The sequence below is a fragment of the Pseudorca crassidens genome, chromosome 1, assembly GCF_039906515.1.
Source record: "Pseudorca crassidens isolate mPseCra1 chromosome 1, mPseCra1.hap1, whole genome shotgun sequence".
Classification (NCBI taxonomy): domain Eukaryota; kingdom Metazoa; phylum Chordata; class Mammalia; order Artiodactyla; family Delphinidae; genus Pseudorca; species Pseudorca crassidens.
Genome location: NC_090296.1, coordinates 150,480,541 through 150,506,840, shown reverse-complemented (window position 1 = coordinate 150,506,840; position 26,300 = coordinate 150,480,541). Strand labels below are relative to the sequence as shown.

Below are 26,300 nucleotides of genomic sequence, written 5' to 3'. Positions count from 1 at the left end.
ATGCCCTTATCTTTCAGAGATATGTACTCACTTGTTTAGAAATGAAATAGACATGATATTTGGAATTTGTGTGTATGTATTTTGGTGGGGGAGGAATAATTGGGTACCAAAGACACAAGACTGCCCATATGTTAGTAACTATGGAGGCTGAGTGTTGAGTACACACCATGATTCACTGTACAATTCACTTTGCTTTTGTATATAGTTTTAAGTTTCCATAAATTTAAATACTGTTTGATTATGCAAAATCCCAAAGTATCTTAACCTCCTTAGCCCAGTGATCAAATTTAGCATCACTAATGAGACAACCAGACATCATGTGCCTCCTGATGTGATGCAGTGAGAAGTGCAGAGCATCACCTATAAAATATTCTTGTCAAAAACATTCAACTTAGATCTAACCAAGTCTTTAGATGTAACTTAAGTTTATAGGAAATATAGGGAAAGAGAAATGAGTTAAGTAATACCACAAGTAAACAATCAGACAAATGCAGAATGTCAAAGATTCAAAAGAATCAGGGTTTTCAAAAAGCAAATGTAGCGAACGAATACTACCACCACTAACAATAAAGGGTATGTGTGTGGGTGGCCTGTTCTGTGCCAAGGGCTCCCCTCCCACTCCTGTGGCAGTCCAGTGAAGCCAATGAACTGTTTTTCCAGAATGTTTTTAAGTGTATAAAATAAAAAACAACAATATAGGATTATAAAGGAAAACAATTATATTGAAATACAGTTATCAAAATACCTTAAAATAGGGCTTCCCTGGTGGCGCAGTGGTTGAGAGTCTGCCTGCTGATGCGGGGGACGTGGGTTCGTGCCCCGGTCCGGGAAGATTCCACATGCCGCGGAGCGGCTGGGCCCGTGAGCCATGGCCGCTGAGCCTGCGCGTCCGGAGCCTGTGCTCCGCAACGGGAGAGGCCACAACAGTGAGAGGCCCGTGTACCGCAAAAAACAAAACAAAAACAAAAACAGAAAAAAAAAAAAAAGTGAGATAGACACATAAGTAATTGGAGTGACCTCTAAGCCATATTATGAAGTAAAAAAAGAAGACACAGAACAATATATACAGTCCATTTATAGTAAATGGAAAAACAATTAGGGAGCATACAAAAATGTCCATGCAAAATGATGGGGAAGTAAATGAGGGAAAACAGAAGGATTCCTCAAGTTTTGCCCTGTATTTTATACCTCTGAATTGTTGCATCATGTACAACTCAAATATTCAGATATTACTTGCATAATTAAAACATAAAGGCAAAAAAATTAACTTTAATATAAATGGAGAAAGAACACAATGAGGGTGCTAGGATAAAGAAACTGCAAGGATACTCAAACAACTTACAATAGTAGTACCTTTGTGGGGGAAGGAGCAGATGAGGGACTGAAGTGGGAAAGGGACTTCTCACTATCTTCACTTTTTTTTGTTGTTGTTGTTAAAGTTTCATGCACACTATCTGATTCTTATCCTCAGAATAAGCCAATGAGGTACATTTTGCAGATAAGGAAAGAGCATAGAGAGATTAGCCAAGCCGTCCAATTTCTTTTGTTTGTTTTTGTTTTCTTTTTTTTTTTTTCTGCACTGCACAGCATGCAGGATCTCAGTTCCCCCGACCACAGATCCAACTGGAGTCTTAACCACTGGACAGCCAGAGAAGTCTCACTATCTTCAGTTTTATATTAAAATTAATTTGAATTATTGAATTTTGAATTATTTAAAAATATTCTGTATTCAAAACGTTAAAGAAGTATACTTCAGAGTTTTGGTGTGGTGATGGGGTCACAAAGAGGCCCTTGCCCCTTTCTTTGATATTCTAAGGAGTGGAACAGACCAGATGCTGTGCAGACAAATGGAGTGAGGGTTCTTTGTGGGTTTCTGTGGTCAAAGAAGGGCTTGTGTTCAGGCAAGACTGAAGGAGAAACTGGAGTCAGATAAATGGAGAGGGGTCTGGAATTCATGGGGTGCATAGCATGCTCAGAAAAGGCATGGAGACAAGCACAAAGCCTGGAGGACGGTGGGGGACTGTTTGTGGAAGGACTTCAAATGCCAAGCTAAGGACCTTGGGATTGATCATCCTTAACGTTTGCTGAGCGTCGATTCACTGTTCAGCGCTGCACTGAGCCTTTCCATGCAAGTCTCACAGTACACCGATGGAAAGGTGGTCTTATTCTCCCCATTTTGCAGGTGAGCAAACTACAGACTTTTTGAACAGGGGAACGACACGAGGAAATTCGTTTAAACTGTGTGTGTACTCAGTAACAGTTCAAAGACATCAGGTGACCAAAAAGTGCACACATAGGACAGGTGCAGAACCCCAGCGTGGGTATTACTTGGTATTATTCACGGTAGCCTCTTTGGGCGGCGGGCATAAGCACATCACCCCAAAAAGCCAGAGCTCGCCCCCACAGCCTGCCTAGTGTCTCCCTCTCCGTCCTCATTTCCGCAGGACCCAGGCTGGAGAAGGGGAGGTGCAGGACCCGACAGATGGCCGTCAGTCCCACCAAATAAACTGTCAGTGAGCTTGCTAAACAACGAAACTTCTAGACGCGGACTCCACTGCCTACCCCCCTTCTGGCCAGATTGCTGGCCGTGAAACTTTTCTAGGCGGAAACTACTCGAGATGCTACTGAAAGTAGGCTTCAGGAAGCAGCCTTTTCTCTCAGGCCATTTCAAAGCCCACATCATTGTGGCCCTGTACTGCCCGTGGGCCTCCGCAACTGGGCCTCTCCCATTCTTAAAGTGAGGCACTGCCTTCCCTTGCCCTCGCTCCAACAAACAAGCAAAATCAAATCCCGACTTTAAAAACCCCAGGCGGTCCTGGGGTAGGGGGTGGGAAGAGGCCGCCACCCCTCCCCCACACCGCGGCGCCTCAAGCGCCCGGGAACTACCAATCCCGGCGTGCCCCGGGGCGGCGCGGGCGCAGGGGCGCGTGCGCGGAGGGCAGCCGTTGGCTGGAGCGGCGGCTGCGCGGGTCGCGATGCTGTGAGGTCTGCGGCCGCTGGCAAATCGGGCCCAGGATGTAGAGTTGGCGGTGGCTGACGGCGCGTCTGACGCGCAGTTGGGTGGGGTAGAGAGTAGGGGGCGGTAGTCGGGGGTGGTGGGAGAAGGAGGAGGCGGCGGCGGCGGCGAATCACTTATAAATGGCGCCGAAGCAGGACCCGAAGCCTAAATTCCAGGAGGGTGAGTCTAAGCTCCTGGGGAAAAGGCATCTATCGGCGCAGGAGAGGGAGGCGGGCTCGGGGTGGTTGAGGTTTGGGGGCCGGGGGTGGCAAGGGCTGCGCCCAGAGGAGGCGGCGGACAGGGCTTTGTGCGGGGAAAGCGCATTGCGGCGGGTTATTTCGGTGCGTCATGAGGAGAAAATACCTTGTGAAGCGAAAGCGTTAGGCAGGCGTTAGAGTGGCAGAGGGAGCCATTGCCGCGTGGCAAAGCCTTAGTGCAGTGTTTGTTCTGAGGAAGAGGGCGCGGAGAAAGCCTATTGTAGGGAGGCGACTGGAGCGCCATGGCGGCCGTCAGGGGAAGTGATGTGGCGTGGGGGAGGGGAGTCAGCGGCGGCGGTTTCGGGCGCCGGCGCGGAGCACCCCGGCCGCGTGGGCGGCCAACGCCTGTCGCTCTCGGGGGGCCTCGAGCCCGGAGGTGGTCGCGCTCGGTGGAGCCGCCGGGCTGCGGCTGGGGGGGTGGGCTTCGCGTCTCGGGGCGGGAGAACTGCGTTGTAAAATGGCTGCTGCAAGATGGCCGCGCCATCATGGCCGCCGGCGCCTGGGTCCCCGGCTCTAGGCCGCCGACGCCGCTTTAGGGCAGATACAGCGCCCCCTTTTTCGCCCGCTCCCGCGCGGGAACCGGTTCCCCGATGCTTACCCCAGGGAGGTGGGTGGGAACTGGAGAGAAAAAGCGCGAGCGTCTGGGTCGGCTTTGTGTTGCCGGCAGGCGTCTCTGCTTACCGAAAAGCCGAGTGCCAAGATCCTATGGGGATGTGACTGCGCTCTTGCTGTGCGGTTGCTTGTAAAGCAGTAAATAAAAGCTACCTGAACGCGGTATTATGTTTCCACCTAGAAGTCCCATTGCCTTGCTGTTATCTTTTAAGTACAGCAGTTGTTTGACCAATTGCAGCAATACTTGGTTAACTGATTTGAAAGTTGAGTTTTTATTGTCTTTGATCGACATGTCTCGGCCGACGGTAGAATCTGATTTCAACTGTCGAAGAAGACAGCTCTTTAATTTCCACAATTAACGTATCCAATCATTTATATTAAAGTGGAGGTTTAGGAGTAAACTAAAATGGAAGTAAAATTCTGTGAGGCAAGCAAGAACACTTTAAAATTCCCTTTCATTATTATGGATGTGTTAGTTACCGTAGATGTCGAGACGTCTGCAAAAAATTGTTGTAGCGATTTTCAAACTTTAATGTGCATTAGTCGTTTACACAAAACCCAAGTAATATTGTAACTCTGTGGAATATTTAAGATGTTTCTAAGCGTGTGTCTGCTGTGACTGACTCTTAATACCTGCTTTCTCTCACGCTGAGAAGCTGTGTGACTACTTTCTATGGATTGCCTTTTTTTTTTTTTAACCAGATATTTTGGAGCAGGGATTCTTAATCTAGGGTCAGTGTTTATAATTCAGAAGATCCGTGAACTTGAACGGGAAAAAGTGTTGGTTTCTATTGTCTAACTAAAATTTAGTATTTTTCAGTTGTGAATGTTAGAACCCCTCCCCCACAAAACAAGCAAAGCAAACAAAGAAACAAAAAACCGCAGTAGTATTAACTGGATGTTTTCATGTCCCAGCATTACAGTGGTGGGAGATACATTGAGACGAAATGTATGCTCGTCATTATTTCAGAGTTGTGGTAGTAATTGGATCAGTGGCTAAATGCTTATATCCATTAAGAAGCTCATATAAAACCATAGAACGTGATATTTTAAATGTTTTGGTAACTATTTCAATACAGTTGGTTTCTTTTGTAATACTGTTTTACGTGTTTGTAGAAAACTTCTGGGAATAGGCCCAAAGGCTTAACCAGACTGTGAAGGATCCATGGCACAAAAAATTAATCCCCACTGTAGGATATGAAAGGAAGATCACCCAGGTGTGCGACAGTTAAGGTTGGCTTACTGGAGGAAGTGCTTTAGTTCTAAACTAGAGGGATGGTAAGAGTGATAACAGCGAAGGAGAATCCATGTGCTGCTATAGTGGTGAATTAGAGAAGAGTATGAACTAGTGTATCTGTAAGGTTTTGAAAGCTACCCGAGTCTCTGCACTTACCATTACCACCACTTTCCAGACATGTTTTCTACTCTTGTGTCAAAGTTGTAACCATCTTTAAGAAATTATAATTATTTATAAGACATTTTCAGAGAATATCTTGTAAGGAAAAACGAATATTCTGTTGGAACTCACAGAATTATAACACTGCAGAAGAATTGAGCTTCTGTAATGGTGGAGATACGAATGATCAGAAACAGTTTTTTTTCTAAATGGTTCTTTTAAACTTGGAAGTTTTTATTTAATAATGGTGCAACATGTTATAAGCAGTTTTTAAGCACAGTGACTGTTTTGCACTCGACTTGGTCTTCCACTTGAAATGTTAAAGCATAAAGTAAAGAAAGCTATTGGGCAACTAGCCCATTGTCTGGGGGAGGACTCAAGCTTGTTAGGAGACTGACTGATGCTGGAATTTGAGTAATGTTCCCAGTAAGCAAACGAGTGGGAGGATGGGGAATTGGAATCGTGTCACCCTTGGAATTTTAGAGCATTGGGCAAAATTACCTTTGTAGTTTGATACTAGAAAGGATTAAGAGTGAAGAAAGATTTAAAGAAAATACCTGAGACTGTGGTTTGCTCCTTACCCAATTAACAGTCCCCAGTTAACACTTCCATGAAAAAAATAGGCATTTGTTATCCTGGGTCATGCTCTTCAACTTACTGTATATTTTTTCAACAGGATATTAGGGCCAGGTAGCTAGAATGGAGGTCAAAGGGTCTTAGCCTCAGTGCAGTTGTCTTTGGAGGCAGCCACCAAAAGGAGGGAGAGGGGAGTGAGGCCATTTTCAGGGTGCCTTTAGAGAGTACCTGGAGTGTTAAATTTGGGTACACAGGTCGGATCTTTGGCGCTGCTCTTTAGGCCCTATACCTTATCTATATCCCCATGGTCTCATTCTTATCCACCGTATTCAGCAGTGGCTCCAGCCTAGCTTTCTCTTGCCCTCCAGACACATGTACTCAACTGCTTAGCAGATGGCTCCAGTTTGGATGTCCTGTAGGCACTGTAACTTACTCCAAAATTGATCAGAAACCTCTCCCCCCATTTCCTTTTCTCATTAATGCTCCCACCATGCTGGAAGTCAGTTTAAAGTGTTTCTACTTTGGCTTAGCTGTCCTCCTCACTGCTTTTGATTCATACCTATTTTCTGTTCTTATCCCTGACAGTTGGGAGAAGTCTTTGGTCTCCTTGTTTCTAGTCTCCACTTTTTCTGCATAGGCCTAGTAGCCTCAGGCAGTGGTTCCTCAGAGTGGACCACTGCACAAGAATTTGTCAAGTTTCTTCTATGCTTTGGTACCAGTTGCTTTCCTCAGCATGGGCCCTTCCCTGTGACCTACCCAAGTAGCTCATCAGTCACTCTTCTTACTGCTTATGAAGATAGTTAAAATAGGAAATCCAGTAAATTGTGCAAAACTGTTTGGTTACATGTCAGTGTCACCTATACTGCCCTGTAGTCTTTTCAGAAACGAGCTAGTAGGCTATTTTAATTTAATTTTAGAGCTGAAAGAGCTGACTCTGTTGGCATTTTTGTTACCTCTGGGCCTGTTGAAATCAAGTGGACCGAAAATAATGTGAGAAGTCTATTTCTTCTACAATCAAATGATATTTTAAGGTACTGCCAGGAATTGCCTGCCTGATTTGTCTGATGAGCAGGGGTGTCTTCCAGATCTTATTCCAGTCCCTAACATTTTATTTAGTCTTGCAAGTCTTAATGGTAGATGCAACACAGAGTGTAAGTTCCAAAGGTTAGAATTGTCTGGGTTTTTTTCTTTTCTTTTTTTTTTTTTTTTTTTTTTTTACTTTTTCCCATTGAAGCAGCCCAACACCCAGAACATCATTGAACACACTGAAGGCATGAACATAGTGGGACCTGTTTTTTTAAAAAAACAGCTGTATCTGATGCACATAGAAATTTTTATGCACAGATTGTTTTTCTTAGTTTAATCAGTTTAAGACGGTTGGAAGCAGAGAAGGAATAGGTAGAGCATAAGGTCCTAAACTTAAGATGTCTTTAAATACCACATGTATCAGTACATTGAAAAATAAACCAATTCTGCCAGTAGATAGCTACAGTAGATTTAATTTGTTTAGCAGGTGATAGATGATTTGATGATTTAATAGATTGATATCCTGATTACTTTTTGTTGTTTACATCAGTTGCTAAGGTGTTTTTGTTGTATTGAAGTTTGATCTGAAGCGTTGATGGATGCATTGCCTTACCCACTTGCCTACTCTTTTGAGGAGTACCATGGTACAGGTGTGACGGCTCTCCATCACAACCAGATGTGCATATTCTTACATATGAAGATAAATCACAACTAACCCAGTACTTTTTTTTTTGTCTTTTTTACTTTTACAGGTGAGAGAGTGCTGTGCTTCCATGGGCCTCTTCTTTATGAAGCAAAGGTATTAAACTTGTTTTCTCTTGAAAAGTTGGCTGAAATTACTGGTTGGATAATATCAGTTTTCAGTGGTTGGTAGCTTTAGTGAGAGCTACCTTTTTCATAGATTTTCATAGATTCATAGTTCCTCATCTTCTCCTTATGGATGTCTTACTGTTTTCTTAGTGGGTCTTATAAAGCATTGCTGTCTTGCCATTCATCTTACTGAGCTGCTAAAGGTCCAGTAGTTGGAAAGAGCATTTGAGGGGAAAGATAGAATATTGACTATTTATGGGAGCAAAATAGCATTTTGTAGTTAATGACTTGTGAGAAAATACTGCCAAAGTTAACTTTATTTGCAAATATAATGTGCTGAGTAAGCACTGAGTAGTTACATTAAAGGTAAAAACTAACATTTAAGATGAGTACATTTAACTTACTTGTTGGATTGTTTGGCAAAGTCTGAATTGTGGAGGGGTTCTGGGGGGGTTCCCTTTCCCTTTTCTCTGTATCAGTGTTGTGCTCAGGTAATAAAAACTGATTTTCCATTTAGCCAAAGGTAAGTGGGATGATGCATTACGAAGTCAAAGGTGTTCTTAGTATTTTGTTTCTGGTAACTTTTTTAGGACAAATATTTAAGGTGTGTCAACTTCTTTTACAGTGGTAGTTTTTAAAAAATGAACAGTATGCTGAACAGTATAATATTTAAAGGCAATTTCAATGTATGTTCTAGGTGAATATGTCTCAGAAAATAAGACTAAAGTGTCAGTGTGACTAACCATTTTCACTACTTTTTACTTATTTTGAATACATAGTGGATGTATGTTTTTAAAGTTCTTAAATGGCTGAAACTGGATTCATGGAGATGGTCAAGAACTTTTTGTGTTAGCACGTATATCTTAATGGTATAATACCGCTGCAGCTTATAATATATTCTGAGTCCAAGTTTTTTCTTGTTGTATCAACTTCTGACAAACTACTGGACTGGCAGATTTTTCTGCTCTGGCAGCAGAAACACTCCAGTGAACAATTTTAAATGGTGATTGAAATAGCTTAAACTATTGTGGTTCTCTTGATTTGCATCTGATAAAAACTTAAATCCAGACAGCCCTCACTTTTTCATAGTTAATGACTTCTAATGATTGGATCCAATTTGTTTGGCTGCTTTTAAGAAGAACACAAGATGTTTTTCATCTGTCACTTTGCTAGTTGCTGATAATCTGCAGCAGAACAGCTATTGCCTTGTGTAAACTAATGAAATTTTTTAATGATTCAAATTATTCAAAATTATTTTTAATTCTTTAAAAGAATTTAATAATTCTTCAGCTGAATTTATTTTTGAAATAAATGTAGCTTTTGGCTAGTTGGACTTTGAGAAAGCACAAATACTGTTTTCATTAGCTGTTCTTGGATAGCTTATCTAGCCCAGTGATTTAAGGTTTTAGGGGGACCTTTTGTGCTTATGGTTCTTCAGATTTGTTGGACTGACTCCAACAAATTTTAAGACTGTTCGGCAGTTTTATAACTCTGAATACCTAAGTAGTCTGAAAGTTTAAATAATGTTCTTTTAAAGAGTTGCATCTTATTATGTTCATTTTGGCCACCAGAGAGTTTAAGTGTAGAGTTTGTCTTTGAAAGATTGGTCACTTGAAAATTATCCAGGTAGTCTTTTTTATTTCCTTCAGTATTTCTAAGTGAACTTTTTCTTTTTTATTTCAGTGTGTAAAGGTTGCCATAAAGGATAAACAAGTGAAATACTTTATACATTACAGTGGTTGGAATAAAAAGTGAGTATTAGATCTTTAAAAGCAATGTTTTATTTATAATTAACAAGGTAGCTTTGTGTCGTAGACTGATAACAAGCATATGCTTCTTAATTTTTGCAGTTTTAATGTAAATACATGTTGAGGCAAAGGTGAACCATTTGTAGTGTGATGAAAATAGAATAGAAATTAGGGTATACAGCCTTTTTTTTTTTTTTTTTTTTTGCTGCACTGCGCAGCATGTGGGATCTTAGCTTAGTTCCCTGACCAGGGATCAAACCCACGCCGCCTGCACTGGAAGCTTGGAGTCTTAACTACTGGACCGCCAGGGAAGTCCCCTACAGCCATTTTATTTTACATTCTTGGAGTATTTCTTGTGTTCCGGTATAATGTCTAATAATAATTAGCCCAACTATTTTCTGGTTTTGGTACATTTTAAGACAGCTTGAGTTTTTTGCCTTAACACAAACTTAGTGATTACATATGGTATTTCAAGCAGTTATACTCAAAGCTAGTTGGCTTTTTCTACCTAGAAGCGGGGGGAGGAGGAAAAAGATTGCCTGATTTGGAAGTATTAACCAGCTCATGTTTTGAACTTTAGAAGCATAATTAAATGCTAACAAAGTGAATTTGTGTGGTTCACTTTTTGGCATATGACCTAACAGAGGTACAGAAATTTAGTTACAGAACCTAATTTTGCACCCCAAAGAGTTAAAGCTTTTTTTTCTTTTTTAGAAGTGATATTGATGTTGCTGGGAGTGGACAGTGGTTATAGATTGAACACATTCTAGAATGTTTAGCCATTGGAGCTCTTTGTCAGTGATGGGTCCTTCTTCTTGGGGCCCATAAATATCACATTTGATAATTTAATTCATTTTTGGTGCTTGTAATTGAGTAGCGTATAATTTTTACTATGAGAGGATTTTAATTTTACTAATGGTGTTTTGTGCTTCAAAAATAGTACTGCCAGAAAGTGTAGTGCTTGAGGAGTTGTTTTCTAGCAGATTTTAAAGCTTTGTGTCACCTTAGCCATACTCTGGTAGCCATACTCTGGTAGCTCTCCAAGTGAGCACTGCCATCTGATTTGATGAATACTCTTGCTTTGGAAGGAGCTTTTCTCCTTGACATTTACTGACTCTGTGACTTTGGTCGTCTTTCATACAGTCCCATAGCCAGGTGACCAACCCAGTTAGTTTTATTTATTAGTTAGAAAATTTTATCACAAAATGGTTTTAGCTAAGAAGAAATACCAGACCCTTACATTTTCTTCCATTAGTATAATTGTAGAAAGGTAGAGATGTAAAAGGTGTAAAAGTGCATTCAACAAATGATTTTTTCCAGTTAATGATAATTAAAATATTTATAATAATAATATGTTGGTAATACAGTAACTCAGAGTGACCCTGTGGGCTTTTAATCCTTTGGTCTTTTTCTTTTTTTTTTAAATTTATTTTATTTATTTATCTTTGGCTGTGCTGGGTCTTTGTTGCTGTGCACGGGCCTTCCCTAGTTGTGGTGAGCGGGGGCCACTCTTCATTGTGGTGCACGGGCCTCCCACTGCAGTGGCCCCTCCTGCCGCAGAGCACGCGCTCCAGGCGTGCAGGCTTCAGTAGTTGCGGCGCACGGATCCAATTGCTCAGCGGCATTCGGGACCTTCCCGGACCAGGGCTCGAACCCGTGTTCCCTGCATTGGCAGGCGGATTGTTAACCACTGCGCCACCAGGGAAGTCCCTCCTTTGGTCTTAATAGAAGTAAATGTCTATGATTTTAAACGGGATTTCAGGATTAATGCTAAATTGAGGGTAATATCCAGGAAAGTTTATCTTCTGGATCCCAGTGTAGTTTATGGCTTTTTCTTCCCTGTTAAAAAAATGAAGTGTTTAAAACTGTATTGCAGTCTTTTACTAGACTTAATATGTTATATGTCAATATTCTGTTAACGTCAGGTAAAGTTGAGAGTATATCAAGATATAAAGAGAATCTCAGTTCTCTATAGGAAATAGAATATCTTATTTATGCATATCATGTATGGGAAGTCTATCCAGGAAATTAAAGAAAAGCAAATAGCAAATTCATGGAATAGATCTGACCCCATCCCCGTGTACACTGTAACTGTTTTAGGATTTCATCTTAATAGAGTGAAGACAGCTTTTGTGCTTAATTCTTTCATGTATAATATTTTCTATAAAATTACATGTAGGTATGTACAGTGTGAAGACTGGGTTTTAAGTGGCATTTGTAGCTTATAAGAAATTGTGGAAATACATAAAATGCTTGCATTTTCTGATAGTGTTGCTTGAAAATAAACCTTTGTTTCCTTTGTTACGTTATCTAGTAACAAATAAATGATAGGGTACACAGTTTTTTTGGTTTTTTGTTTGTCTCATTTTATATATTACTCCTTGTAAAAAGAATTAAGGAAAAAATAGCACTAAATATTGGAGATCTTTATATCTTTGTAGACATTGAGGAATATTAACAAGGATGTGTTTTTTGTAGTTGTTTTGGTGTATAGATGAATATAAGGAATTTTGAAATTTTTGATCTTTAATAAGTATTTAGAGAAGCCTTTAAATCCATACAGAAAGGAGGAGGAGTTGCTCAGATACCCAGCAAGTATGTTATGTTTTTATTTAGTGCTGTGTAAGTAGTGCCATGGATCATTGTAACTTTGGGAATTAATGACAAGCTACCTTTAGAAAATTCTGATTCTTTTATGCTTGAGCTATGTGTAAAAATTTCTGGATATTTGGCCTTCATTTACTACCCTAGTAGTGGTGTTCTTCAGAGCAAAAGATGTTGTCATTTCATTTTCATGTGGTTCAGCAAGGGTTTTCAGCTCCTGACATGTGAAGGAAACTCAAGAATTGGCTTTTAGATCAAGGTCCTTATTTAGATGCATTTTATATCGGGGGAAGGAATTTGCAAGGTTCTAAAATAGAACTTTGTGGTAAATAAAAATTTGCTAGCTCCCTTTAATTTAGAGAGAATTGCAACAGGTATAAGAATCAGATCCTCATTTTGAGTACAGTTCATAGGATACTGTACTTTCAGAAAAGCATACCACAAAAGCTCAATCTCCAAACTGGAATTTTCTTAAACTTCAGTAAATGTATACTTTTCAAAAGCACAATAGATAGTAAGATATTTCTAAATTCTCAAAAACCTTATTGGAATTTGTTGACACAGACATTTAAGTATTATATTTGTAAATAAATCTTAAAGCTTAAGCTAAATTCTACACCTAGTTACTGAGATTACTTTGTACTATGCTGTCTGTATCAGAAGTGCTGTGAGGCCCAGGCGCTCTGAAAAAACTTTGAAGACACGTGAGGATATTGTAGCACTTTTTCCTGTTCCTGAAGGAGCTCCCTCAGTACACCACCCCCTCCTGACCTCTAGGTAAATGCATGTTTTAAAGTTTTCTCTAGGAGATCATGTTGAGGATTGCTTTTTATTTTTTATTCTTCTTTTGGCTGTCTTACATAAGAGGTCAAAGGTGGGAAATTATTAAATAAAAGACTTTGAGGATACATCTTTTTGTGTCACTAAAGGAGCTCCATCAGCAGGAGGAAAAAATTTGCACAAAAAGTTCAGCATTCCCTAAGAAATACCTTATCTTTGTTTTCCCCTTTGGAAAAAAAGCCACATCAGAAATCCTGTTCTGAACAACAAGGTCCTACTATGGCACAGGGAACTATATTCAGTGTCCTCTGATAAACTATAATGGAAAAGAATAAGAAAGGAATGTAAATATACGTATTACTGGATCACTTTGCTGTATAGTAGAAGTGAACACAACATTGTAAATCAACTATACATCAATAAAATAAAATTTAAAAAAAGATCTTGTTTTGAAGGAGCTTTTCTAAGTGCCAGAAGGCCTTAGCAACTAGATATTTTAAGAGAGTGGTTGGTTCTATCTTTTGATGTTTAGAACACCAAGAATGGTTTTGCCTCGCAAGTTGGTGTATTCGTTTGTGAGTGAGTGATAACCATTGTAACACTTCAATTTACAGTCTTAGCTGAGCTGATCTAGATGGTATTCCGTATTGTAGACCTCCTAATATGTTTCTGACAGACCTTGAGTGTTTATTTTTTATGTCAAACTCTCAAGTGTTTTATATGTATTATTTAATTCTCATAACAATCCTACGAGATAGGTACTATTATCCTCATTTTACGGGTGAAACTAAGGCACAGAGAGTTCTGTAGTTCTGTATCCCAGGCAACCAGCCAGTTAGTTTTAGTTCTTTAAGAAGTCAGCTTATTATGGATTCCTGTGCCTCATGGTTTTTTTGGAATTAAAGTTCTTTTAGGTACCTTTATTCTGTAAGGATAGTTGCTTAGGGGCTCTTATGTTAAATGCCATGCTTTTATGCCATTTAAAAAAACAATTTGAATAATCTCTTTTTGGACTCGCAGTTTAGATTTGGAATGTTGCTTCTGAGAATATGTTTATTGCCTTTAAAAAACTTTTATTTATTTATTCTTTGGCTGCACTGGATCTTAGTTGTGGCACATGGGATCTTTCATTGTGGCATGCGGGCTTCTCTAGTTGTGGTGCGTGGGCTCTGTAGTTGCAGCATGCGGGCTCTCTAGTTGTGGCGCACGTCTCAGTGGTTCTGGTGTGCAGACTTAGTTGCTGCGTGGCATGTGGGATCTTAGTTCCCTGACCAGGGATAGAACCTGCATCCCCTCCATTGGAAGGTGGTTTCTTAACTACTGGACCACGAGGGAAGTCCCTTTACTGCCTTTTTACAGAACAGATTTTCACTTTAGTTGAGAATGAACTTGTAATGCCAGTTCGTCAGATTAGTTCAGAGAAGTCTAAAGTCTTGCCTCTTGTATTTCTAAAAAAACATAGTGGGAGGACAGTCTGAGTAATAATGAAATAGTTTTGAATGATATTTTAACTTTTCTCTTTTTCAGTTGGGATGAATGGGTTCCAGAAAGCAGAGTACTCAAATACGTGGACACCAATTTGCAGAAACAACGAGAACTTCAAAAAGCCAATCAGTAAGTTTGTTTTGCAACATGAATATGAGGAGAAATGCCTGTAAGTTAATTTTTGGAAATGAAATCCACAATGGAAGTCATGTTGGCTGCCTGCCTTTAAAATGATCCTTGGGACCTGTCAGCTGCTGTGTTATGACTTTGACTTCAAGTGATCAGAAAAGCTTCTCCTGGGGAAAGGAAGTAGCATACATATCATTTCTGGAGTCTGTCCTTAGAGGTAGGTAGAAAATAGAGCAGGATGTTGTTGGAAATTTCTGAAGTTGCATACTCATTGTTACGGTCTTATCTCCTGGGCTGTTTGGAAGGTACACTTGGTGGGGGAGGAATAAGAAAGGAAGTGGGGGTTCCCCATTGTTATTCACCTCTGAAAGCACATTGAGAATAGGAACCCTGAAAGACTCTGTGGTCTATAGAGTAATTGTTTTAATTTCAAAACTGAAATATTAAGAAAATGGAAATGATAAAATGGGATCAGATTAAAAAAAACATTGGGATTGGTGAATTTTAAAACAAATGGAATTTTCAGTTATATGAGAATCTATTGTCACTTTTTACATTTATTTTAATTTTCGTAAGTATAGAAGAGCCGAATCTTAGGCCTTTTTACTGTTCTTCCTTTCTTGAATTGATTTTTGTAAATACATTATCTCTCTGTTGAACTCGTTAAATAAAAACTTTGTACCACAATATGTATAGGCTCGGGACTTCAATTTGAATATAAATTTCAGAATGGAATCAGGTGATCAATTTATTTTTCCACATAAATATTCATTTTAAGATGATTTTATTGAAATTATTTTTGAAGGGAGCAGTATGCAGAGGGGAAGATGAGAGGGGCTGCCCCTGGAAAGAAGACTTCTGGTCTGCAACAGAAAAATGTTGAAGTGTAAGAAGCTCTATCTTTGTTTTAATTTTACATACTGTTTGTGAAACTCAAACTTGACACACATTGTCTTCTGTTAGGATTTATTGAAAATGAAAACTGGAACATTGTTGTGATTGGAAAAATGCCAATGAGAACCCCCTTGGTGTTGGGTTGCTGAAAATACCTGTTAATTACATACTGATTCCTTAATTACATACTGAGTCCTTAGCAGTTTTTCTCCCCCCACCTTTCCTTTATTTAGTAAAGGAATATTTCCTTTATGTAGTAAAATGTACATAACGTGAAAATTTACCACTTAACTCTTTTAAGTGTACAGTTGGGTGGCATTAAGTACATTCACAACCCTCCTTCTTTTAAAATTTATTTATTTATTTATTTAGTTACTTACGTATTTACTTACTGCATGTAGGATCTTAGTACCCTAACCAGGGATGAAACCCGCGCCCCCTGCAGTGGAAGTGTGACGTTTTAACAGCTGGACCACCAGGGAAGTCCCTTACAATGCTTCTTTTAAGTTATATTAAATATGTATATATATAATGTGTTTTCTTTTACAAGTATAGTGTTGAATTATCAGGACACAAATTTTGAGATTGGAGGATAGATTGGCTTTTTCAGTAGTGCTAAATATGTGTATTAGTTTTAATTCCCCTTTTGAAACCCATGGTAACTGTGTGAGATGCTAAGGTTTCAAATCATCCCCCCTCTTCTCAACCCGCAAGAAAAAGAAAACCATTCCTTGTTAACGCTTAAGATTTAGAACATCTTGGTAATAAGCCTATGTGTGCAAGTCATATGCATACACACATTGGTGTGATAAGTTTATGTACCTGAAAGCCAGTGTGGGAATGGCAGCTTAATAAAAGAAAATAAAGAATCATAACTTTTATTAAAAGATCATTTTTTCTTGCCACTTGAATATTTTAAGAACAGATAGGTTTAATGAGTGGTCCGTCATGTGCTTCTTTTCAAAGGATCAAAAGTAACGTGCTCTAAAATATGATTTAAGAGAAGTATGTTTTCCTTGAGATTATATTCTGTTGCTTTTAGACCTAACTAGTCTGACTTTACTACCTAAAAATTAGGTGATAGTAATGAAGGTAATGATGCATTTTGAAATATTTGGGGTTTTAACCTTTTTGGGTGAGTCTTTTTCTCAAGGAGTCTTCCTTTTAATGGGAACGTTGACACTTTGATAAGATTGTAATCTGAGTACTTAGGAAGGCATCATGTAATTTTAAGTATTGTTTTGCCCTGGTAGAATAGAAGATCTATTTTAAAATAAAAATACTGAGTAATTAAACCTGGAGATTTATTTTTTTTTAATTCTTTCATTTTGATTTGAGATTTTGATACAATTTTTAATATTTAATGTTTAGTTTTATACCTTACACCATCTTTAGTGTTTGGTAATTGTTCTGTAGCTTTCTCTGAATATACATAAACATGTATGCATCTGGTTGGAAAATATGAGAACCAGATTTACCTTTACTTTGTTGACATCTAGGTCCTTAAGGTTGGGCGCTTATTCTTTATAAACTAATAGTGAATATACGTGAATTTTGTTAGTGCTTTGGCTTCCAAGCATACTTTGGTTGTTCATTATTTAGTGGAATGACTTTTCTCAAGAATGACTTTGGGCTTGTTATTCTTTCAGGTACATTGAGTCTAACAGTTCATAATTTGATTATAACATTTAGCCCTGAGGCTTAGAAATAGGAAGTCAGACAACACCAGCAGTTTATTTATTGTATGAAATCCGTTGGCGTACTTTGAGAAAGTAGCTTGCATGTTTAATTAATACAAGCAAGAAGGTTGAAGCAAGAGTTTTTACACCACTGGTATTCATTGAAGTATAGTTTATAGATCTTTAGAGTTGAGCTCAGTTGTCAGTATTTTTTCTTTAATTCTTTGGTATAGACTGGGTAAGAAAGGAGTGTAAGGGCTCTTGGCTTCTCTTGGTCCGCACATGTTCTTGACATGTAAAAGTTCATGGTTTAATCTGACTCAGAAATACTGTCCAACAAATATTAGTGTTACAGAAGTTAACCTTAGAGAAGGAGGGAAAAACCTGTAATATCAGATGGCCAGATTTTTGTGTTTATAACCAAGATAAGTTAATTTTGAGTCATCAAATGAACCCCAAGCTCTAAATTAAATAACATTAATTAACATTCGTAAGTATTAAAGCTGTAGGTCGTTAACATTCGTAAGTATTAAAGCTGTAGAAAAGTAAAAATATTCAGGTGTTCTTTTATGGTCCCTCCAGGCAGAATCTATAATCGTGGGTTTGTAAACTGTTTTCCTTGTATTACAGAAATAATTATGTATAAAATCAAAGTTAGTAATTTACTCTTTGTTAGTGTGTATATAAATAAACATGAGTTAAGTTGCTGTTAGAGATGATAACCAAGACATTAGCTTTGTTCTACGAATGGGAGAACAGAGTGTTTGGTGTGGTAGTGGAAGGAATATAGTTGAGACGAAATAAAGTGAAAGAATTTGGACCAGTGAGAGTGGAGTAATGGATTGGTCTGAAACATACAAATCTAAAATCAAATTATGCTGTACTAAAGTAATTGGGAGAAAATATTTTAACCTTTGGAGCTTTTTTTTGTTTGTGGAACTAATAATATTATCACGAAGTATATTTTTATCACTTAACATGCTATAAACTTACAAACGAATAACATAACCCTGGAAGGAAGTTTCCTGATGGGGTTTTGGTTTGGTTTTCTAGTATGTGGAGGGAGATATAGATTTAGCCAACTATCAGTAAAAGTCCTTGTGTCTGAGTAGTGAATGAGAATATGCAGGAAATAAGATCGCTGCCTGATCTTAGCAAACAAGGCAGTAGTATTTCTCTATGAACTTAACCTGGTAAAAGGAATTTAAACAGAGGCAATTTTACTAGCAATAATTATTTATCTTTCCTCTTTTTCTTCCCTCCTTTCAGGAAAACAAAAAAGAACAAACAGAAAAGTAAGAATATTAACTTTGTTTAAATTATTTTGCCTTTTATAACATTTGCATTTTGAATTCACTGTTAAATTTTTAAAGTTATGAAGTTTTAGAGTAAGCTTATGTTGATGGTCTCAAATATGAGTCACAGCAATGTTACAGAGTTAGGTACATAGTAGTAGAGAACTCATACTCTTTCTACCATGGAGAAGCCTGTAAGCGTTTATTATTTTCATGTTACTTAATGACTGATCCTGAGACAATAACATTTTAAAAATAAATGTAAGATGGTAATATTATTAAATGTCGCTTTGTACTAGATGTTTGGTAGAGCTGTTTATAAAAGTTATATTTTTGGTAGGAATATGATTCTTTAATGTAGATTTAAGTAAAATCAATGTAATGGAAAAGTCAAAAGAGGGTATGTCATGAAACTAGTTTCCTTAACAGAGTTTCTCATTTATTAAGCTAAAAATACCCCTTCCTGACCCCCAAATTTTTATAGCACCTGGAAATGGAGATGGTGGCAGTACCAGTGAGACACCTCAGCCTCCTCGCAAGAAAAGGGCCCGCGTAGATCCTACTGTTGAAAATGTGAGTTTTTCCTTAAGTTTATGAATATATAGCATGTTAGAATTTTTAATCTTGTCATTTTACAACACAGTAAAAGTCATAGAACTTTGAGTGTCTCAAAAGCATTGCTAACATGGTTAACTACTGAAGTGAAAATACTTCCCTTTTTTGGATGAAGGATATATTTGTATACATCTTTATTTCACTTGTAGCACTAGATATGTTCCTGCTAGATTTTACCCCCAATTCATCATCAGGTGTTCATTGTGAAGCTCTGTGGTCACGTACACCACTAAATATTTCTTTGGTATTAGACTGAATAGACTTAGCTAGGTCACATTAAATAGTTTAGTGTGTCCCAAGATGATTTAATAAAGCCACAAAAAGTGCCAGGAAAGCCTGTCAGTTCTGCATGTGTGTGTGGGTACAATAGTGTAGGATTCTTACATAAGTGAATACAGTGTCTCGTTTCTAATTTAGTATGTTTATAATTTCCAAAGTTATGATTTTGAAAATAGGGGTTTTAAAACTTTAACCAATGTCGTTTACATTTCTGAAGCTGAGGTTAAAACAGTGGTATGTTCTAAAAATCAGGTATTTTTAGAAAGTTATTGAAGACAGATTAGAAGATAGTACATTTAATATTCTGTATTAAAGATGTAACTTTAAGATAGTCATGTTTGGGCTAGTCTTTGGAGGTATGACTATTCAAAATCAGTACATTTGAAAATACTAAGTTAAAATGCATCAAGTTGGAGTGGTCATTTATAGAGGAAAAGGAAATTTGCTAAAGAATATTTGTTTTCACATGAAAAGACATTGAATGGACTATCAAGATAAGATTCTTTCCTCCCAGGAGTTAGCTATATGATCTTTCCACTTATCAATTTTGAAATGACAATTCCAGCAGTCCATTTGAGTAAATGATTATACCCAGAGGCTCTAAAGGTTCAGAAAAGCCTTTAGAAAACACTTGGAGCTGTTACGCAGCAAGAAAGGACAGATGTTTAATACTCTTCCTTTTTTTCTGTTTAGGAGGAAACATTCATGAACAGAGTTGAAGTTAAAGTAAAGATTCCTGAAGAACTAAAACCATGGCTTGTTGATGACTGGGACTTAATTACCCGGCAAAAACAGGTAACTTGAAAGCTACACAGATTGTAATCTATGTGATATGTTCTTGCTAGTGTAAAAAATTTTTTTCTAAAGGAAAAGCTTATAGACTTGAATATTGAAAGTATGATGAGTATTTTTTAATTCAGGGACAGAATAATTTGATCATCAGAAAGGACTTGGGATTAAAACGAAGTACATATATCAAAGTCCATGAGTTTATAATGATTTTTTTTTTAAAGGTCAAGATAACTCATTGTTGGCAGTTGCTAGGGCAGGAACACATTATTTTGAAAATCCATAAAAGCAAGCATGTTGTTTCCTGTCTTAACTATCATTGAAAATGGGATATTGTCTCATATGTTGCTGCTAATGGAATGTAATAGGAAGCACACAATACTGGCTGCATGGTATTTGTGACCTCTAAAAAGAACCTGAATCTGACAAGATCCTAGGTCTAATTACTTGTGTACAGGAGATAGGGACATTATGAGGTATGTATGTAACATCACAAGGGTAGTCATCAAAGTCCAGAATGAGGCACTCTACAGGACAAAAGAACCAATTTCTAAAATAGCACAAGCAGGGGTAGGGGAGAAGTAGGGACTGTGTGAGGATTACGAAACTTCATAGACATCAGTCATATACTGTACAGTAATGTGGACTTCGTTTGATTCTTGATTTGCCTCTGGAGCTAAACTGCTAAGTTTAGCTGAGTTTTACCACTTACTGAGTTGGGGCAAGTTACCCGGCCTTTTTGTGTTTTAGTGTTTACATTTAGTGGAATAATGGGTCCCAACCTCATAGTATTGATGTGAGGATGAAGAGAATATTCAGGTAAGTGCTTCAGACAGGATCTGGCACATAATACTATATAATACATGATGACTTGATAATATCACAGAGGTAAATTTATGTGCAAGTGTATTCCATATATAGTAATAGTGTAATGTGTCCAACAGATTGAGTCTTCAGAGCTGTGCTGTCCAGTATGGGAACCACTAGCCACTTTTGGCTATTGAAATTAAATAAAACTAAATTTTTAGTTAATCATATTAGCCATGCTTTAAGTGCTGAACAGTGCCCTTTTCTATTTTGTAATACTATTAGGTCATCTCTTATTGCGTTAAAGCTTTTCCAGTATACTTTTCCTTTGAAAAAGAAGATATTAGTATTCAAGTGTATTTTTGTTTTCATAGCTCTTTTATCTTCCTGCCAAGAAGAATGTGGATTCCATTCTAGAGGATTATGCAAATTACAAGAAATCTCGAGGAAACACAGATAATAAGTAAGAATATACATATCTTTGAAGTATACCCAAAGACATTTCAAACATTATTTCTAAATAAATTATCTGAAACGTGTACTTTAAAACAATACCATCAGGGGCTTCCCTGGTGGCGCAGTGGTTAAGAATACGCCTGCCAATGCAGGGGACACGGGTTTGATCCCTGGTCTGCGAAGATCCCACGTGCCACGGAGCAACTAGGCCCGTGCACCACAACTACTGAAGCCTGCGTGCCTAGAGCCCTGTGCTCCGCAACGAGAAGCCACAGCAATGAGAAGCCCGCGCACCACAACGGAGGGTAGGCCTCGCTCGCCTCAACTAGAGAAAGCCCGCGCGCAGCAACGAAGACACGACGCAGCCAAGAATAAAAAATAGAATAAATAAATTAAAAAAAAAAAACATCAGAAACTAGTAAAATAGAATTTCATTGCTTTAGGGAGTTTGGCTGGCAGATGTTTTCTTTTTTTGTTTTCTTTTTTTGAATCTTATTTTTTATACAGCAGGTTCTTATTATCTATTTTATACATAGTGGTGTATATATGTCAGTTCCAATCTTCCAATTCATCCCACCCCAGCCACTTCCCCCGCCTTGGTATCTGTAGGTTTGTTCTCTACATCTGTGTCTCTGTTTCTGCCCTGCAAACCGGTTCATCTGTACCATTTTTCTACGTTCCACATATATGTGTTAATATATTTGTATTTGACTTAACTTCACTCTGTATGACAGTCTCTAGATCCATCCACGTCTCTACAAGTGACCCAATTTCGTTCCTTTTTATGGCCGAGTAATATTCCATTGTATATATGTACCACGTCCTCTTTATCCATTCGTCTGTTGATGGGCATTTAGGTTGCTTCCATGACTTGACTATTGTAAATAGTGCTGCAATGAACATTAGGGTGCATGTGTCTTTTTGAATTATGGTTTTCTCTGGGTATATGCCCAGTAGTGGGATTGCTGGATCATATGGTAGTTCTATTTTTAGTTTTTTAAGGAACCTCCATGCTGTTCTCCATAGTGGCTCTATCAATTTACATTCCCACCAATAGTGAAGAGGGTTCCCTTTTCTCCACACCCTCCCCAGCATTTGTTGTTTGTAGATTTTCTGATGATGCCCATTCTAACTGGTGTGAGGTGATAACCTTACTGTAGTTTGGTAAATGTTTTCTTAAAGGGCCAGATAAGTAAATGTTGCAGGTAAAATCGAAGCTATATCTAAGTACCTATATAACCATTTAAAATACAACTATTTGAAGATGTGAAAACCATCCCTAGCCTGAGGGCTATAGTTTGCTCACCACTGGTCTATTTTTGGAATTGATTTCTTGCCTTCTTATTAAATCTCTGTTTTAAAAATCTGTTCAGTAGAGGCTCAGGGTCATTAGTTTAACCTTTTAATTCGTTACCCTTAAGTTGGTTGACTTAATCTTCATCTCTCAATTCCTTTCAGTGACCTGCTTTGAAGGTAAATATTTTTATTCATTTATCAGGGAGTATGCTGTTAATGAAGTTGTGGCAGGGATCAAGGAATACTTCAATGTAATGTTGGGCACTCAGCTGCTCTACAAATTTGAGAGACCACAGTATGCTGAGATCCTCGCAGATCACCCTGATGCTCCCATGTCCCAGGTGTATGGAGCGCCACATCTACTGAGATTATTTGGTAATACTGCCATTTAGAAAACAATTTTACTTTTTTTCCTTTGAGCCTTTAATATTTTTGTCTTTCCTAATTTATATCAAGTGGTAACATAAAATAACATTTCAAAAATAATGATGTAATTCCAATTTGAACTTTTATGTAATACAGTAAAATCCAAAGTCGGTTTCTAAAATCATACTTTAAAGGAATCAGTGATTGTTGCGTTTGCTCATGTAATTAAAATACATGCTTATAGTGCTACCTTGGATATAACTTTGACTAAATTCTTTTGTTTAAATAGTACGTATTGGAGCAATGTTGGCCTATACACCTCTGGATGAGAAGAGCCTTGCTTTATTACTGAATTATCTTCATGATTTTCTAAAGTAAGTCTAAAAATCAATGCTTGAAATAAAAACGTGAATTAGTCTACTGTACTGAAAATTACTCTGTGATAGATTGACATTATATAGATACTATTATAAAACTAAACAACAATGTGGTATTGGTACAAGAGTAGATACATTGTTAATGGAACAATGTAAGTGCAAATGTAAGCTCTTAAAGATGAAGGGAATGTATGTTACACATACATGTTAAAGGGCTGGTATCTTTAACACAAAGAAGAGTTCTTAATATGAAAAAGATGACCAAACCAGTGAAAAATAGACATTGGAAATTCACAGAAGTCTCAGGAAAAAGGCCATTAAAATGTGTTTAACATAATTAAAATATCTCTTGTCGATTGGCTTATAATTTTGGAGAAATGGAGGAAAGGGCAGTCCTGCTTTTTACAGCTTTTTGGAGGGCATTTTGGCAATGCATATAAAAATTTCAAATGTGCTTTTTACCCTTTGACCAGACAGTTAGGGTTCTGGGAACTTATCCTGTAGAAATACTTGAATGCACAAAGATTTCCAAGCATGTTTATTGCATTTGAAAAAGAAAATGGTGAAGAATTTTAAACCGTTATTAATAGATGAGGTAGGTCTAAATATATGAATCAAGAAAGATGTCCATGTTGTGTCAGTTTAAAAAAAATAAATTGCAGTAGAGTATGGTATGATTCCTCTGATTTGTAGAGAAACACTTTCAATCTTTGGAATAGATTTGGAAAAATAAGGATCATACTTAACAGTGAGTTGTTTTTTGGGCATAGTTTTGGGCGAGAAGGAGTTTTCCGTTGCTACTTTATATAGTTCTGTGTTTGAATTTTCTTAAAATGGCACCGTGTATTTTATAATAATTTTAAAACCAACGTGAACCTGGGAATCTAAACAGCTTTATAGTCTTTGCTTTACCAATGATGAATTAATATCCTTTCTCTACCCCCACTTCTTTATGAAATGAAAGTGCTCTACTACTGGACATTTCAGGTCCCTTTGATTTTTATGGTGTTAATTCCAAGTTTAAACTTGAGAAATACTGGTCAATTTCTGAATTTATATTTAATATGATTTCAGAGAGCTAAAGAAAACACCTAGATGTTATTCTTTTAGACTAACGACACCTGTTTCTTAAAGGTAGTCCAGGTGCTCAGGTTGGTATTCTGGTGACTCCTGTTCTTTGCTTATTTGAAATAAGGGGAGTAACTCTGGACTTCCATCCTTATTTGTGTTGTTGTCTGGTATATAACCCTATTTACCTGAGTTATAATTACATAGTTTTACTGTGAGGTTGTGATTATTTTAGTATATTTTAAAGTGCTTTGTGTGGCTTCTGTATATAATTAAGAAGAGATTAGTATCAAAATATGATTCTTTTTCATGCTTGTAACGAATATTTCATTTTTAGATACCTGGCAAAGAACTCTGCAACTTTGTTTAGTGCCAGCGATTATGAAGTGGCTCCTCCTGAGTACCATCGGAAAGCTGTGTGAGGCGCTTATACTCACTCTTGTTTGGATCTCTGTAAACACATTTTTGTTTCTTAGTCCTTCTCTTGTACAAATGATGTACTTTGGAAATGTTAGTGTATAACAGAAGTGATGTTTGTTTTCTGTTTGATTTTAAACAGAAAATAAAAGGGGTTACAGCTCCTTTTTTCTTTTCTTTTTTTTTTTTTTTTCATTTCATACTTGCTACCAGTGTATTCAATGATGGACAACAGAGAGACGTACTGTAGAGTGTTTTATTGCTTAGTTGACAAAGCTGCTTTTGAATGCTGGTGGTTCTATTCCTTTGACACTACGCACTTTTATAATATGTGTTAATGCTATATGACAAAATGCTCTGATTCCTAGTGCCAAAGGTTCAATTCAGTGTGTATAACTGAACACACTCATCCATTTGTGCTCCCCCCTTTTTTTTATGGTGCTTACAGTAAAGAGCCCATCCTTTGCAAGTCATCCATGTTGTTCCTTAGGCATTTTATCTTTGCTCAGATTGTCAAAGAATGGTGGCTTGTTTCATGGTTTTTGTATTTGTGTCTAATGCACGTTTTAACATGATAGACGCAATGCATTGTGTAGCTACAGTTTTCTGGAAAAGTCAATCTTTTAGAAATTGTTTTTCAGATCTTCAATAAATTTTTTCTTTAAATTTCAAGGAGCAGTGTGCTTGTGTGGATGCATCACAAAACATTTGTATGTTGTGTATTCCTTCTTGTATTTAGACAGTGATTTTTCAGGTGAGTGATTTTCTTGTTTGGCCTTTTATGGAATGAGAAGCTTGGCTTCATTATCTACCTTTAATCCACAGCAGCTTTGGTAGTTTGCCCTCTTGAGTTCTGGCTAAAAAGTTAGAGGTTCACGTGACTATTTCTCTGCTTTTCATAGACTATTATTATTAATTTTGAGCATTGAGGGAGTTTTTTACCTGTGTGACAGCTAGCTTTCTGCTAATTGTTTACTTTGAGGTGTTTACCAACATTATTCACAATGCCTATAATTTGAGCTCCTTCCCCCAGTTTAAATGTAGGCCTCCTTGAGAGGTTTTGACCTGTGTTATCCCTCACCTTTGTACTGTGGAAGTTCTTGAAGTTAAAAGGCATCTCATCTCTGCTTCTAGGAGTACCCCCTGTGATTTCTTCTTTGTTCTCCCATACAGTCCATATATTCTTGTGAATGGTTATAAACATGAAATCGACTGGCCCAAAGCTGGGCTCAGATTTGGCTCTGTCCTCCCCTGGCCGTGACTGTCATTTCACTGTCTGAGCCTTGGTCTCTTCATCTGAGATAGGAAGGTTTGGTGATAGGTTGACACAACGTCTCAGACAATTGTTATGTGCTTTTTTTTTACAGATGAGCTGACATTGTGATCAGACAGAATAGCTCTCTGTTTACACTAGTTGTCGAGAGGAGAGACAGAAATCAGTCAGCTCTGGAATCTTCTTTCCTCCCCTTTTGTGGTTTGGCAAGAAGCTGGCTCAGCAGGTGTGACTTATAGGCTGAGACCGGAGGTTGAATTCCAGAGGT

The 26,300-nt window shown here is 37.9% G+C and overlaps 1 protein-coding gene across 2 annotated transcripts; it reads left to right on the top strand.

Moving 5' to 3' along the window:
- The first annotated feature begins 3,024 nt into the window (after nucleotides 1–3,024).
- On the top strand, nucleotides 3,025–25,431 carry MORF4L1 (mortality factor 4 like 1). Of its 2 annotated transcripts, XM_067698822.1 has the most exons (13): nucleotides 3,025–3,178; nucleotides 7,618–7,664; nucleotides 9,359–9,426; nucleotides 12,688–12,804; nucleotides 14,335–14,421; nucleotides 15,227–15,307; nucleotides 18,264–18,289; nucleotides 18,774–18,862; nucleotides 19,877–19,978; nucleotides 21,154–21,242; nucleotides 22,734–22,906; nucleotides 23,187–23,271; nucleotides 24,680–25,431. In XM_067698822.1, exons 1-13 carry the CDS (start codon nucleotides 3,139–3,141, stop codon nucleotides 24,762–24,764), a joined length of 1,089 nt encoding a protein of 362 aa, XP_067554923.1. In that variant the 5' UTR covers nucleotides 3,025–3,138; the 3' UTR covers nucleotides 24,765–25,431. The 2 variants fall into 2 exon arrangements, with proteins under 2 accessions (XP_067554923.1, XP_067554931.1); XM_067698830.1 differs by lacking the exon at nucleotides 12,688–12,804 and having other exon boundaries at nucleotides 3,026–3,178.
- The last annotated feature ends 869 nt before the right edge of the window (nucleotides 25,432–26,300 follow it).

Excerpts from the sequence above, each read along its gene's own strand:
- MORF4L1 (XM_067698822.1), top strand. The coding sequence starts at position 3,139 with ATGGCGCCGAAGCAGGACCCGAAGCCTAAATTCCAGGAGG. Across the intron at positions 12,805-14,334 it reads CACCCCCTCCTGACCTCTAG|TTGGGATGAATGGGTTCCAG; the intron begins GTAAATGCATGT and ends TCTCTTTTTCAG. Across the intron at positions 18,863-19,876 it reads TAGATCCTACTGTTGAAAAT|GAGGAAACATTCATGAACAG; the intron begins GTGAGTTTTTCC and ends TTTTCTGTTTAG.